Consider the following 16,428-nt stretch of genomic DNA (forward strand, 5'->3'; position numbering starts at 1 on the left):
TGAGTACTTCCTATTTGCCAGACACTGTTTTAAGTGCTTTACATGTAACATTTCTTTTAATTCTCATAACCCTATTAAGTATGTATTATCCCCCACCTTACAGATGAAAAGACTGAGGTACACAGAAGTTAAATGTCTTGTCCAAGGCCAGAGAGCTAGAGCTGACTGTTGGACATAGATGACAGTCTGATTTCAGAACCCACACTCTTTTAACAATTTTACTAAATTATTAATTTATCAAGATAAGGCATTTTAAAGGACTTATTATTTTCTCAAAAATATTCTCAATGAGCAATCAAGGAGGATAATCAGGGGCACCTGGAAGCTCATTCAATTAAGCGTTGGACTCCTGATTTCCACTCCGGTCATGATCTCGGGGTTATGAGATCCAGCCTTGTGTGAGGCTCTGGGCTGGGTGTGGAGCCTGCTTAAAATTCTCTTTCTCCCTCTCTCTCTGCCCCTCCCCATCAACTTGTGCATGTTCATGCACTCTCTCTCTCTCTTAAAAAAAGGACAATCAGTTATAGTTTAACTGAAGCATTTAGTATTTTCCTTTTAACACTAAGTTAGAAGCACAGAAGAACATTTATTTTGAACATACTATGAATCTGTTGTTTTGTTAAATTTCCATTACCAAAATTGTTACCAAGGTCACAAAATTCAGAAAAACTTAACAGGTAAACTGTTCCAGACACTGGAGGTATATCATTGTGGCTGGACCTTTGCAGATCACCTATTCTATTGGTCTTTCAGTGGACACATGGAAAAGAGGTTAGAACATAAAGACTGTATATAATAGAGAAAGGGAGTGAAATGTGTTGCATAAGATTTTGTGATAATAAACAAATATGTTTAGGAAATATCATCTGAAGCAAAAAGACATACTAACAAGTACAGTGACAAATAATAAGGAATATATGTTAGCTTATACAGAGTATCATGGGAATGCAGCATTGAGAGCCATTAATGCCACTTGAAGAAGTGGTGGATAGTTTTACAGCAAAACCATTTCTGGGAACAGGTTGCTGTTCCAAATAACTACAATTATTTGTTCCAAATAAATACAATTTGGGAAATGCATACTTAATTCATTAACTTTCCTTAACCTTAATGTGAATTTACCAATCAAAAGAGTTTGTCTAATTGTAAATCTCTTTTAAAAATCATGAGAAATTAAAATAAGCTTTTAAAAACAGGTAGCTCTCTCAACCCTGAAACTGGAGTTTATAATATTGCAAAATTAAATACATTAACAACTTAAAATGACCTAGTGAGTTCATTGCTTATTTCTGTGATTTCATTTACCACTGATCTAACTCAATGTAGAAGGTTACATTTGTACAAGTTTACACGACTTAATGATTAACTATACTCGCTTGCCAACCTTACTGTTCATGTGGCAAGTGGTGGTATATATAGAGCTTAGAAGTCTAGATTTGCTTACAGGAGAAAATTAGTTGAATAATTAGGATAAAAATGCACATAATTAAGCTCTTTCTTTTTATCATTCCTCTAGTTATTTCTTCCAAAATTGACCGGGATGATTCATCATATGATTCTGTATCTCCAGAGCCAAAATCAAGATTTGCTATGTTAGATGATGTAAAAATTTTAGCCAATGGCCTCCTTCAGTTAGGACATGGTCTTAAAGACTTTGTCCATAAAACTAAAGGCCAAATTAATGATATATTTCAAAAACTCAACATATTTGATCAGTCTTTTTATGACCTATCACTGCAAACCAACGAAATCAAAGAAGAAGAAAAGGAACTTAGAAGAACTACATCCAAACTGCAAGTCAAGAATGAAGAAGTGAAAAATATGTCACGTGAACTCAACTCAAAGCTTGAAAGCCTCCTAGAAGAAAAAATTCTACTTCAAAAAAAAGTGATATATTTGGAGAAGCAATTAACCAGTTTAATTAAAAATCAACCTGAAATTCAGGAACACCCAGAAGTAACTTCACTTAAAGTAAGTAGAAATCAAAGAAGGTTCGTAATTATGTTTTCAATGTGGATCTTTTTTAAAAAATATTTTAAAGCATGCTACTTTACTGAATCATTGAAATACTGTATTTTTCTCAAGGAAAAAAAGCCTCTAGGAAATAAAATTTTTCATTATAATTTCAATTTGGTTTTTATGATTCTCTAACATTATATATAAAAAAACTAAACTTTACATTTCAGATGAAAATTACAAATCAATCAATAAAATTTAGAACACTAAAATTACAGTATTGGAGTTACTGGAGGAAAGTAAAAAGTTTAAGAAATATAATTTGAAACTATCCTCCCATGTTTAAAATGAATAAAAGTAAAAAAATAAAAATAAAATGGATAAATGTAATAAGTAAATGGTAAAAGATTAACTCCTATTAAAATACTGGGTTTTTTAAAAAAAAAATAAAATACTGGGGTTTTTTTCCCCATTTAACTGAAGTACTTTGAAGTTCAGAAAATTAGGTTTTTAGAGATGGTACATTTTAAAACATAAAAACAAAAGGATTTGAAAGAAGCATAAAAGAGAAAAAGGTTGCCAATATTCAGTTATCTAATCCACTATTAGCTTTAAAAATTTAGATTGTAACAGTATAAAAATTTTTTTAATCTAATTTAACAAAAAAGAAAGAAAGAGCACAGAAAGTTCTAACCACCCTACAATCTCTGTCCAGACTTTTGTAGAACAGCAAGATAATAGCATCAAAGACCTTCTACAGACAGTGGAGGAACAATATAGACAATTAAACCAACAGCACAGTCAAATAAAAGAAATAGAAAACCAGGTAAGTCAGTATTTTAATGGTATGTCCACTCTTTTACATAAAATCTCAGTTTATGAAAACATCAGACCTTAAATTTATTTTTAAAACTTATAGCTGGATAATGAGTAAACAGGTCACATCAGCATGACTGCTAAAAACTATAGACTCTGAAGGTAAGAAACTACCTGGGTTTGAATTTTGACTCTAAAACTTTTGCATGACCTTAAATAAATTACTTAAATGTTCTGTCTCTCAGTTTCCTCACTTATTCTATCAGAAAAATAACAGAACCTATCTTATAAGAGTGTTACAAGGAAAAAAAAAAGAATTCGTGTAAAGTATGTCTTCAACATATTCTATCAAAAGTCAAAATTAATCAAAATTAGCTCAGTTGGTTAAGCATCTGACTCTGCCTCAGGTTGTGATCTCAGGGTCGGGCTCCCTTGGCCCCTCCCCCCGCTCAAGCACACGATCTTTCTTTCTCCCTCAAACAAATCATTTAAAAAAAAACTTTTTTAAAAAAGTCAAAATTAGATCACATCTCTCTTGGTTCAAAACCATGAATGGCTTCCCATCTCACTTTCAGTAGCCCATAAGACCCCAGATGACTCTTATCTCTAACTTCATCTCCCCAACTCTAGTCATACTGGGGTAACTCTTCCCAGTTACTCAAACACATCAAACATGCTGCTGTCTCGGGCCCTTTGCCCTTGTTCCCTTTATCATCTAGGGGAAGAATGCTCTTCTCCCTGGGATCTGCATGGCCTATTCGGTCTCTGTCAAGTATAAAATTCTCAGTGAAGTCCTACTAGGTCACTTAATCAAAAATTACAATTCCCAAACCCATCCTTAAATCCTGTTACTCCTTCATTCTTTTTATTTTTTCCTTTACACTTATCTCTATTTCACATAATATATATATTTTAGTTATTTATTTTGTCTGTTCCCTCATCAGAATGTAAACTCCCTTGAGAACAGGGATTTTCTTCAGTTTTTTCATTGCTGTTGTCCTGGAATACAGAATACTGTCTGAGACATAGTAGGAATTGAATAAATATATGTTGAATTAATAAAGTTAATATCATATTCAACACAAAAAAATCGATAAAAGCTTGCTATTATTAGTAATATTAGAAGCTGTGTGCCTCATAAATAAGGTTCAATATCCAATACTATAATTAATCTATAATGTAAGCTGCTGTCTAGGTGAGGGAGAGACCTATTTAGAATAAAGCTATGTAAAAATCTAAACATTTCAAAAATATTAATTATTACTACTATTAAAACAGGCATCCCAGAGGGTACAAAAATAATACAAATTTGGAGAAACCTAAAAAAAAGTTGTCAAGAATTATAAAACAATTTCCACTAAACAAACATATTGTTATATGTTTCAGAAATTTTTAAACTCGTAATTTCAGGTTATTTTGCTAATTGTAAATCATAGTTTAGTAGGTTATTTTATTATTTTTGCTAATTAACCAAAACGGGTTTTTGCCAGTTAGTTTTGATTTCTATAACGTCCTCATTATGTTATTTTTCCAAATTCTTTTTTCTTGTATCCTTTTTTGGTTTTGTTTACAGATTTTATTTATCTGAGAGAGAGACAGGGAGAGACCACCAGCAGGGGGAACGGCAGGGAGAGGAAGGGAGAGGCAGGCTTCCCTGCTGATCTTAGGACCCTGGGATCATGACCTGAGCCAAAGGCAGACAGTAAACGACTGAGCCACCTAGGCACCCCCTCTTATATCATTTATTATGGATAAATGAGCCTACTCACAAAACAAAATGTCACTATTATCAAATGATATACATCCTCTCTAATAATAAAATGTATGAAGAATTTAAAACAATGCGTGTCTGAGTGAGAAGCCACCTCAGATCACCTGATCCAGGTTCCTCAAATTTCAAATAAGATCCAAAACTCTGTAAGTTAAGTGCATTTAACATCACATAGTTACCTAGGAGAAAAAGCTAATATCCAACAAATGAACTCTGCAACAGTTCCTTATGAGTAAGGTCATAGGAAATGCCAACATCAAAAAACACTAGTAAGGTATTACGTAATCTGTTTTTCTCAGGCAATCGATAAGAAAAGCTATTAGTCAATAAACTGCAAATCCCGCACATTTTGCATAAAAATAAAGTGTTATTGCTAAACTTGCAATGAAATAATGAATGTACTTAAAGTAAGCAAATATGCCTGCCAATTTTTTACTTCTACAGATAAGTTTACATTTCAAAAAACTATTAAGACAGCAGCCTTGTTCAAATTATATGCTGGTCTTTAAGGCAGATCTGAGGCTCACTCAATAAGGCCTACAATTGACAATTATTAAGCTTAAAATCTGCCTGTTACTGAACAGAACACATACTGTATTCATAAATGAACAGAACATATTAAAAAATGCTAATAAGCAAAGTCTTTACCTTTGGTGTTGCTGTTTTTTGACCAATTTCTGGTTTGTGCTTTGCTATCTTTCTTTTTCTAGTTTTCTGAACTCATTAAGTAACGTGCCTCATTAAATATTTTGAGGTCATGTATACAATCTGTATGTCACCTCTGATCCGTTTTTAATCAAAAGCAAGAACATATTATGAGCTTAAAGATGTATACAAGCTGTACTTTTAATATCCTTCCTCGGATTTCCCTAACTGTATACTCAGTACCATTTTTAAAAGATTTATTCTTTCATCAGCTGAGAAGAACTAGTATTCAAGAATCCACAGAAAATTCTCTTTCTTCTAAACCAAGAGCACCAAGAACTACCCCCTTTCTTCACTTTAATGAAACACAAAATGTAGAACACAATGGTAAGTTAATTTGTTGGGGTTCTTTCTTGAAGGTATATTTTCAACAAATTTTTCTCCTATCTTAGACATTCTTGTCAAAAATTGCTATTCACAGACCTGTACCCCTGGGGATAAAAATATATGTTTATAAAAAATAAAAAATTAATTTAAAAAAATTGCTATTCTCAGGGCCTCTTCTCAAACTAAAATAGAGTAAAGTGACAAATCTACCAAATACGATGTGTCAACCTAAACTGGATCCTGGCAGATTTTGGCTTTTTTTTTTTAATCCTACAAAACACATTCTTAAGACTATCAGTAAAATATAGATGTAGACTTTATATTAGATAATATGATATTATTTTAAATTTTCTTAGATGTAATAATGGTATTATAGTTATGGGTGAAAATAAACTCCTGTTTAAGAGATATAAGCTGGCATCAAAAGAAATGAAATCTTGCCATTTGCGACGACATGGATGGAACTAGAGGGTATTATGCTTAGCGAAATAAGTCAATCAGAGAAAGAAAATTATCATATGCTCTCCCTGATATGAGGAAGTTGAGAGGCAACATGGGGAGTTTGGGGGGTAGGAAAGGAATAAATGAAACAAGATGGGATCAGGAGGGAGACAAACCATAAGAGACTCTTAATCCAACAAAACAAACTGAGGGTTGCCGGGGAGGGGGTAGGGAGAGGATGGTGGGGTTGTGGACATTGGGAATGGTATGTGCTATGGTGAGTGCTGTGAAGTGTGTAAACCTGGCGATTCACAGGCCTGTACCCCTGGGACTAATAATACATCATATGTTATTTTAAAAAATTTTTTTTAAAAGAGATACAAAAAAAAAAGATACAAGCTGAAATATTCAAGGGGTTAAGGTCATGATGTCTGCAAATGACTTTCGAATAGCATGGCAAAATACATATTTGTATACATGTATATTTATGAAGCAAAAATGGCAAAAGATTAACAATTACTAAATACATATGGAACAACTATGAAATTCTCTCTAACGTTTCTACTTCCCTGTTGAAAATTTTCACTAAAAAAAACAAAGAAAAACAAAAAAAACCCACAGAGATGAAAGAACAAAGTCTCCATTCCCAACCAAACATTAACAAAATAATACTTTCAAAACACATTCACTTTTATGTAATTCTCACACACACACAAAAGGTCTCTGTAAGTTTCCTTCATGTATGTTTTATGTTTACTCTTTCCACATACGCCTGTGGATTAAGTGCTATGAACACCAAGCCCTATAATAATGTCTCATATGTGGCATTATATTTATATTCTTCGTATATCTAGCAAAAATACATATCTAAAATTCTCATCTTGTCACTTTTCCTAAAAAGAAATCAGTTTAATAGTAACTATTTTAATATTGTTTGCATAACATGCCATCTAATAAATCTGCTTCAGTTATCAAGTACTTTCTTGGTAATACAGTACTGAAAAAGGCTAAGGGCTACATTCACCACAATTCCATAAAATGTCAAGTAAAACACTCAAGTTCTAAAGATAGCATTCTTAGGACTATATCTTATGTAATAATACTTTCTTGATTCTAGACATTCCTGCTAATTGTACCACCGTTTATAATAGAGGCGAACATACAAGTGGCATCTATCCCATTAGACCCAGCAACTATCAAGTTTTTAATGTCTACTGTGATGTTAAATCAGGTAAAACCAGCCTGAAGAGAAAATGGACTGTAATTATCTCCTGTTATTCACTATCTATTAGTAAGACTAATCTTATTATCTTTGTTCTGAATATATGTAAATGAAATGTAAGTAACATAGGCAACTGCACAGCTCTGCTATTTATATTTGCCTTATTTTTGTTTTTACTAATGCACTTATTCAATATTCTCCATATTTTTCCATAAAGTAATCTGAAATTCGTATTGTTGGCAAGTTTATTAAGACAGACTCATTAGCTGCCCTTTACTTAGCTTTTTGGGACCATAATAAATAATAAAATGCTAGTACCATAATGATATTAATGACTACATTACATAGCCACTAATTAAAATCAAAACAAGGGGCACCTGGGTGCCGGAGTCAGTTAAGTGCCTGCTTTTGTCTTGGGTCATGACCCTGGGATCCAGGGATCAAGCCCCATTGTCAGCTCCCTGCTCAGCAAGGAGTCTGCTGCTTCCTCTCCTCCTTGCTCATGCTATCTCTGTCACTCTCTGTCCCTCTCTCTCAAATAAATAAACAAAATATTTAAAATCAAATCAAATTAAGCCAAGAAAACAGTATTCTGGGGCACCTGGGTGGTTCAGCAGGTTAAGCATCTGCCTTTGGCTCAGGTCATGATCCCAGAGTCCTGGGGGTGAGCTTCATGTTGGGCTCCCAAGACAGCAAGGAGTCTGCTTCTCTCTCTCTCTCTCTCCCTCTCCATCTGATCCATCCCCACTTGTGCTCTCTCTCTCTCCCCCTCTTAAATAAATAAAAACTTTAAACAATTTTTTTAGGGACGCCTGGGTGGCTCAGTTGGTTGGACGACTGCCTTCGGCTCAGGTCATGATCCCGGAGTCCTGGGATCAACTCCCACATCAGGCTCCCAGCTCCATGGGGAGTCTGCTTCGCTCTCTGACCTTCTCCTCGCTCATGCTCTCTCTCACTGTCTCTCTCTCAAATAAATAAATAAAATCTTTAAAAAAAATTTTTTTTTAATTTTTTAAAAGATTTTATTTATTTGACACAGAGTGAGAGATCACAAGTAGGCAGAGGGGGAGGGGGAAGCTCCCTGCTGAGCAGAGAGCCAGATGCGGGCCTCGATCCCAAGACCCTGGGATCATGACCTGAGCTGAAGGCAGAGGCTTAACCCACTGAGCCACCCTGGCGCCCAATAAAAAGAAAGAAAACAGTACTTTGTTATATCTTTTAGCATCAATCTACTTAAAATACACAATTTTGTTCATTATATTCAGATAGGTCATGGACATTAATTCAACACCGAACAGATGGATCACAAAACTTCAATGAAACTTGGGAAAACTACAGATATGGTTTTGGGAGACTTAATGGTAAGGTGACTTCATTCATTATTCATTCACTCAATTGTTACTTAAAAATATTTACTAGGAATCTATTTTGGATTGGGCATTAGGAATGCAACAATGAATGAACACTAGGCCCAGCCTTCTTAGAATTTATTAACTAATAATTACATATCTGTTAGTAATTTACACTTATTACAAGCATCTACTTGAATTATACTTATCACAATTTCATATCCATTCTTAAGTATATGCATCACAATTTGATGACTTCTAATTGTCATAATTACAATTATTAAAGACAATTATGATAAAATGCTGTGTGCTCTGATAAGTGGTAAATGTTACGAATGAGCTATCAAGAAAACCAACTTTACCACTGGGTCACTCTACATTCTTTTTTAACATTTTTAATACTATTTGGAGGTGGAAGGAACAAGTAAACTGTCAGATATATAGTACTAAATGTTTAAATCTCAATTGTTTAAATATTATAAATGTATACTATAGAAATGTGATTTAAAATAAATGAATTAACTCAGTGCAACTACTACATTTTCATCACAAAATAAAATAAGCAAAACAAAAATAAATAACAGGTTTAAAATTCAAAGGCATATTAAAAATTTCATAATATAAGTACTCATTTATAAACTGGAAAACATCCATTATTATACCAAATTTTTTTAATTAAACACTCTACTTGATCATTTAAAAAATTTCATATTCAAACTACTAGTTAGTTCCCTTACTAAAAGGTATATTCAGTGATATAGTCTGTAGACCCAAATCTTCCAAGAGTTAGTGTAACTTAAGAGTGTTAAGTCCAGAATACTCATTTATTTCTGTAAGAAAATAAGCCATTTGTACTTGAAATCCCTAAAACTGTCCTCTAATTCAACAGCAATAAAAGTTTGACTTTTTTCCTTAAACACTCTTATAGAAAGGACTGTGATAATTAAAAAGAGATCTTTGTATTTATGTTGTTTTTAATTCCAAATAAAAATACTTTATAAAATTAAAAAGAGAATTATGTTTTTAACTCAAAATGTCTAAAAAATTTTATTCCTTATTTTCCTACAAAGAAGACATATATCAAACAAATATCAAAGGCCAAGACTATATTTGAGGAAAATGACACTATTATCATCCAAGTAACACTGGGTATAACAGTAGAGATATTTAACAAAATTTCCAATAGTACATGGGTATTAACAAATTCCTTATGGTAAAGCCAGTATATCTAAGAAAGAACCTAGAAATGAGATAATATTTTATCAATGACCACATCTAAAATGCTTAATATGTTTCACCCATGAAATATGTCTCATAAAATTCATTTTAAAAATACTAATCTTACTTGAGGCAGGCTTATTAATATTTTTAGCATTTTTTGTGTATTTCACTATCTTCAATATTGTTTTTAAAGAAATATTTTAAGAGACTCTAAAATAACCAAGGGATTCTAGGCTGAAACAATTCACTGACTTACACCAATAAAAAAACACTATCAAAAAAAAAAACCCCACAATAAAAAAAAAATTATTGGTACCCAATATGCAGTTAACAACCCACAGATTTTTACTTTCTTTTCAGGAGAATTTTGGTTGGGTCTAGAGAAGATATACTCCATAGTAAGGCAATCTAATTACATTTTACGAATTGAACTAGAAGACTGGAACAACAACAAGCATTATATCGAATATTCCTTTAACTTGGGAAATCATGAAACCAATTATACGTTACACCTAGTTGAAATTAGTGGCAATGTGCCCAGTGCACTCCCGGAACACAAAGACTTGGTGTTTTCTACTTGGGATCACATGGCAAAAGAGCATGTCAACTGTCCAGAAAGTTATTCAGGTATCATTTTCCTAATATCAATATTTCATTTTCATATCTAGAAAATATCTTCCCAAAGTATTAGCTAACATCTACAATGTCAACTCTTTTAAAACTGAATCCCAAATAAACATTTTCTCTACAGGTAAAAATTTCTTAATATAACTATTACTTTGATTTAGTTCAATTAGATATTTTACTTATTACATTTCTCAGGTATTTTATTTTGGGTGTATACATAAGACTTGTACAGATTATTTTAAAGTGGAATACATGTATTATCCATACGATACTGTCATATTTCTAAGAAGTGAGATGTACTCATGGCGAAATGTAGTAACAGCAACTATGTGAATTTGTATTCATGAAATGCCCTATCTATCTTCTTTAGGAGGCTGGTGGTGGCACAATGTTTGTGGGGAAAACAACCTAAATGGTAAATATAACAAGCCAAGAGCAAAAACTAAGCCAGAGAGGAGAAGAGGACTATGTTGGAAGTCTCAAAATGGAAGGCTATACTCTGTCAAATCAACTAAAATGTTGATCCATCCAAAAGATTCAGAAAGTTCTGAATGAACGGAAACAAATTAAAAAGCCAACAAATTAAACATTAAATTCATCTGAAGTTACTGTGGTTTACTAATCTGGTATTAAAATCCCTAACAGAAGGCTTCAGAAATAGATTCTTTTTTAAAGTCACTATCAACTTAAAAGTAAACATACTGTCAAATCACTTCAAAGAATACCATTTATCTTTCCCAGTCAAAATTCTTATGATATCATTTATTCATATATTCTGTGATGTGAGAATCAATTTTATGTAGTCACAATCTAAATTTTACCCAACGGGTGAATTTTTAAATCATTTTTTAAATGAAAAATTTACTAGGACTTTTATTTTAAGAGTCATTATGTAGGCTAATTGCTCAGTTTAAACTTGCTCCATTTAAAAAATTAATTTTCTTGCTAAAATTCTGTACTTGAGTAAACATCAAAGACTGATGATTATTCATTATTCCTAAATGCTGTAATATTATTAATTTCAAGATTAAAATTTGGTTAGTTCAGAGTACATGTGAAAATCTATAATACTAATTTTAAAACTGATGCTTCATTTTGCTACCAAATAATATGAAATAAATGTTTGATATGCTTTATTTATGAAGTCAAATGAAGCAAGATAAAATACTGTATTAAAAGAGGTTAACTGTTGGGGCACCTGGGTGGCTCAGTCCTTAAGCGTCGGCCTTCAGCTCGGGTCATGATCCCAGGGTCCTGGGATCAAGTCCTGCATTGGGCTCCCTGCTCAGGGGGAAGCCTGCTTCTTCCTCTCTCACTCTCCCTGCTTGTGTTCCCTCTCTTGCTGTGTCTCTCTCTGTCAAATAATAAGTAACATCTTAAAAAAAAAATTTAAGAATAAAAAATTACATGAAATAAAATAGGTTAACTGTCTTAAACAAATGCAGTAGATCATGATAACTAGGTCATACTGACCTTAATATCAGGCATCACTGTAACTTAACATATTTGTTAACTTATCTATATACTGTATACATTTTATGTACTTTAAACCTTAACAATGTGAAAAACATTTTAAAGGGATCTTGTCAGAATATCATGAGAATGAATGTATCTGTGGACTCAAGTTTAATAATTTATACCCCCTTGGACATGGCATGAATCTAATACTTATGTGTAGGTTGTCAAATAGAAGTAAAAATCATAACAAGTTATTGAATGTTTAAATAGCCTGAAAGATACATTCCCAAATTCAATAAAGACTCAGTACTTTAAAATATAGAAATTTAAATTCTTGTAGTTTTTTAGTGACATATAATGATTCCATCATTTCCAATGTAAAAAATTTGAATTCTAATCCTCAAGGATCACTTTTGATCATGATATCACTTGTCAGTATTTTTTATTATTTATTTATTTATTTTTAAAGATTTTATTTATTTATTTGTAAGAGAGAGAGAGTGAGAGCGAGCACAGGCAGACAGAGTGGAAGGCAGAGTCAGAGGGAGAAGCAGGCTCCCTGCGGAGCAAGGAGCCCAATGTGGGACTCGATCCCAGGACACTGGGATCATGACCTGAGCCGAAGGCAGCTGCTTAACCAACTGAGCCACCCAGGCATCCCTTTTTAAATAAGGTTTTTAAAGAAAGTACCAAACAGAAATAAAATTTTGAATTAAATCTAGTTTTAAGGAATATAGTACCCCAAGTTATATACTGACTCACCTTAGTCAAAAAATATTCAGCATTATGTATTTTAAATTACTCAGTATATCGTGTTTTTTGTTTTTTGTTTTGTTTTAAAGATTTTATTTATTTGACAGAGACAGACACAGTGAGAGAGGGAACACAAGCAGAGAGAGGGGGAGAAGCAGGCTTCCTGCCGAGCAGAGACTCTGACGCGGGGCTAGACCCCAGGACCCTGAGATCATGACCTGAGCTGAAGGCAGATGCTTAACGACTGAGCCACCCAGGCGCCCGAGTATGTCATGTTTTTTAGATGACATGTAAATATGTATGAACAAAATAAATATTTTGTTCTAATAAACTACAAAAGAATAAGCTTTAGCATTTTAAAACCATAGCCAAACTGTTAAAATTGACTTTTTAGAGCCAGAATACCATAATGACTTTTTTCCCAAAAACAGTGGAAGCTTTCAAATACAAAATAATGCATTCTTTAATATGCCAATTGCTTATTCTGTTTGTTCTCCAATTTTTTAGACTTCTTACACAACATCTTTCGTTTTGTTCCTTTTAGGAGTACTAAGTGAGGTTTTTCTGTATAAAATATGCTCAGATTGAGAGATAAATCTGCTAGAGAAAGGATTTTTTTTATGATTCATAAATTGTGTCCTTCTGTCCTCACTCCTTTGCCAAGTATTTTAATTACACCATTAACTCACAATTGTCTAATCTAATGGCCTTTCCTCAGTCCACATTCACTTGGATCTCTCTGCTAACTTACTCATGAACAACACTCTTTCTTCAAACATGACCCTCATTTTGCTTCCACATATGACTACACTCTCCAAGGATTATCCCTAACCTGAATCCAGTTTTTATACCCCAGTTCCCTCCTAGTATGTGATATATTTAGACCAATGCACAGTCTTCAAAAATCTCTTCCACTCTTATCCTCAGAAATTCTATCTACTCTCACAGACTCATATATGTTCCATGAGTCAAGTTCCCAAATTTATGTATTATTTCCAGATTTCTCTTCAGTTCCCCCTTCTTACATTGCTTACTACCACTCCTCCTTTTGATATCCTACAGTCTTCTCAAACTCAATCTATCAAATAAATTAATCAAATCCCTACCACCTCTGCTGGGCCTGCCCCCCCCTTTCTACACCATCACACTCCCCCTTACCTCTGTATATTCGTTAATGGCACCACCACGCTTCCAATCATCCAAGCTTAAAATCTGGAAGACATCTCAGCCTTTTTACTTAACTTTGTGAATCACTGCTCCTGTATCATAAGCCACTAAACTGAATATAATCTTCTTTTGAAAAGACTGTTAATATAATATGACTTCTTCCCTACCAAAGCCTGCTTTTAACCTGAATTTTAAACTATCTGAACAGTCTCCTGCCTTGTCTCCTAAGTTTGTCTATCTTCCTTCAATTTTCCTAAAACAAATTTATAATGGTACATACTACTTTGACCTGTGTCGTTCAAACGTGTCTATTAAAAGAGTATAGCAGCTTGAGAATACTGAAAATGTATCTTTACAATTCTAGAAATACAGGATAAAATGGCTTTACATAAGCCTGTACTTCTTTTAGGATCTTATTAGGATTCTACCATAAATCTTACAATTTATCTTAAAATTGCATGTGAATTGTATTTTCTACTCTATAAATCTTATATAAAAATAGTTATTTCTTCCCCATATCTTCTAAAAAGTGATATTCCTGGAAGATGTGTTATATTTATCCTGTGGATCTGCATAACCCTACACAGCAAGAATGTATACCCCAATGTGGAGGGCAGAAGCCTACAGAACAACATCCACATCTCTTACAGATATTCAAGAGTCTGTATAATCTGATCCCAAATTCCTTGTACCATTTTTTGCCCAACACAAACCCTTAGCCCTTATCAAAATTATCTACTTTTAAACATCCCCTTATACTCTCCTAATGCTCTTCCATTTGTCTAGAATGCCTCTATACACCTTCCTACTTGGCTAGGTCCTATTCATACCTGAAAATGATCTCACTTCCTCTAGGAATATCCTTGTAAATGGGGCTCCTCCCTCTGATACCATGCAGCAGTACTGCCTGTACCACTCAATGGGCACTTAGCAAATGAAGGAAAGACAGAAAAATACATACGGCAAACCATAACAGAAAATTTTAAAAACTGTAATAAAAATTCCAAGAGCATCAAAAAGATAAGTCTATCTACTTGATTTGAGTAAATTACTGCCAAATTTCTATACCAAGAGTTCAATCTGAAATTGAAAGTAAAATCTGTGAATTTTACTGAGAACAAGTATACACATTTCTCATTTTGGGGTTACCTATTTTTGTATAATCTGTTTATTCTCTGTCATTCTATAATCAGTATGTTCTCATGCTTATATCTTTTCTTCCTAACAGCATAACTTATGGAGATCAATTATCTCGTTCATTAATCAAAAAAATGTGCACTAACCAGTATTTACTGAGTTCCTACTATCTGCCTCCTTTATAAAAGCTATTCCAAATATGTACTTTTACATATTTTCACCTTCTGTTACAAGATAATCAAATTCCCTTGTGATTTTTCCCATCACTAACAACCACAGCGCTGCATTTCTGTATGTACTACTAAGTGATGTTCCAACACAGTAGTTTTAAAAAGTAAAAACAAAATGACCAAAAGGTTGGTCCTCTTATCAAAGTCCAGAGTGTTCTCATGGCAAATCAACTAGGACAAAATTACTCAACTGGTGTGAAATGTTGAGTTCAAGGTCATGAAAGTACAACTAACAATATCCCGTAGTGTGCTTTTATAAAATCAAGTTTCAATGACATTTTAGAAAATATAAAATCAAGGATGCCATCTCAAACAGAAAAACTGTTTTTCTAAATTTATTTATTTAACCCCGGGAACGATCATACATCTAACAAGATGATTAAGTTTATCTAAAAGAGCGATTATCTACAACCTTAAAGAGGTAAGGCTGTAACTATTTAATCATCAAATGAGCAACTAAGCCTCCGTCTCCACATCCCATATATGGGGACAATGATAATCTTGCCAAACTTACTTCATAGGGTTGTTGTAATCTTCAAGTAAGACAGGGTATTTGAATGGCTTTATGAAGTATAAAATTCTGAACAAATGTATACACTTGTAAATATTTGATCTTGGTTATCACTCTACATTGCTTTAAGTAAGTAACGTGCACAAATTTTTCCTAACTGAAAATACTCTAATTCTCAGGATAGTTGAACAAAACTGCTCTCTCATATTCTGCTACCATTCCTTCCATCAGGGTCTGAGATAATACTCCTCACACTGAAATACAAGCCCCTAACTAAAAACTCATGGGTGGCTACGTTAAAATGTCAGGAAACAGAGTTCTCAACTCAAAAGCTTTTGTAATTAAAATAAAACTAGGATCAATTAAGATAGAATAAAAGCCCCGGTAATGTATCTAGGGCAAAACCTGAACAGCAGAGTATGCAGCAACAGCTTGAGACATCCAAGAAAACTAAAAACAAATACAAAAACTTACACTCTTTAAAGCAGGGGACCATAAACTTGAATGGGAAGAAAAATACTCCTTAATTTTTACTGAAATTTGTACTTCCTTAAATTCTGAATGTAGGAAACTAACCATACCAGTATTAGCAATACAGGAGAATTTGTCATTAACAGAAATCATATACATTTTTGTATCACAGCTATTATAGATATCTCAGAATATTTTTCACATGCTTATTACTACTTAGAAAATATGGTAGCTTTTAGTCCCGTGGCTAGATATTTTTTAATTCA

At 33.2% G+C, this 16,428-nt stretch overlaps 2 protein-coding genes across 15 annotated transcripts in view; one reads left to right on the forward strand and one right to left on the reverse strand.

The window, feature by feature from the left end:
* Positions 1-16,428, reverse strand: part of DOCK7 (dedicator of cytokinesis 7) — a 221,160-nt gene that overhangs the window by 118,124 nt on the left and 86,608 nt on the right. The window lies entirely within an intron of this gene.
* Positions 1,428-11,085, forward strand: ANGPTL3 (angiopoietin like 3). Its single transcript, XM_004751669.3, has 7 exons — positions 1,428-1,971; positions 2,672-2,782; positions 5,461-5,575; positions 7,134-7,247; positions 8,504-8,599; positions 10,169-10,435; positions 10,806-11,085. Exons 1-7 carry the CDS (start codon positions 1,477-1,479, stop codon positions 10,988-10,990), a joined length of 1,383 nt encoding a protein of 460 aa, XP_004751726.1. The 5' UTR covers positions 1,428-1,476; the 3' UTR covers positions 10,991-11,085.

Source organism: Mustela putorius, unplaced genomic scaffold, assembly GCF_011764305.1.
Source record: "Mustela putorius furo isolate JIRA1106 unplaced genomic scaffold, ASM1176430v1.1 tig00003853_pilon_pilon_pilon, whole genome shotgun sequence".
Classification (NCBI taxonomy): Eukaryota; Metazoa; Chordata; class Mammalia; order Carnivora; family Mustelidae; genus Mustela; species Mustela putorius.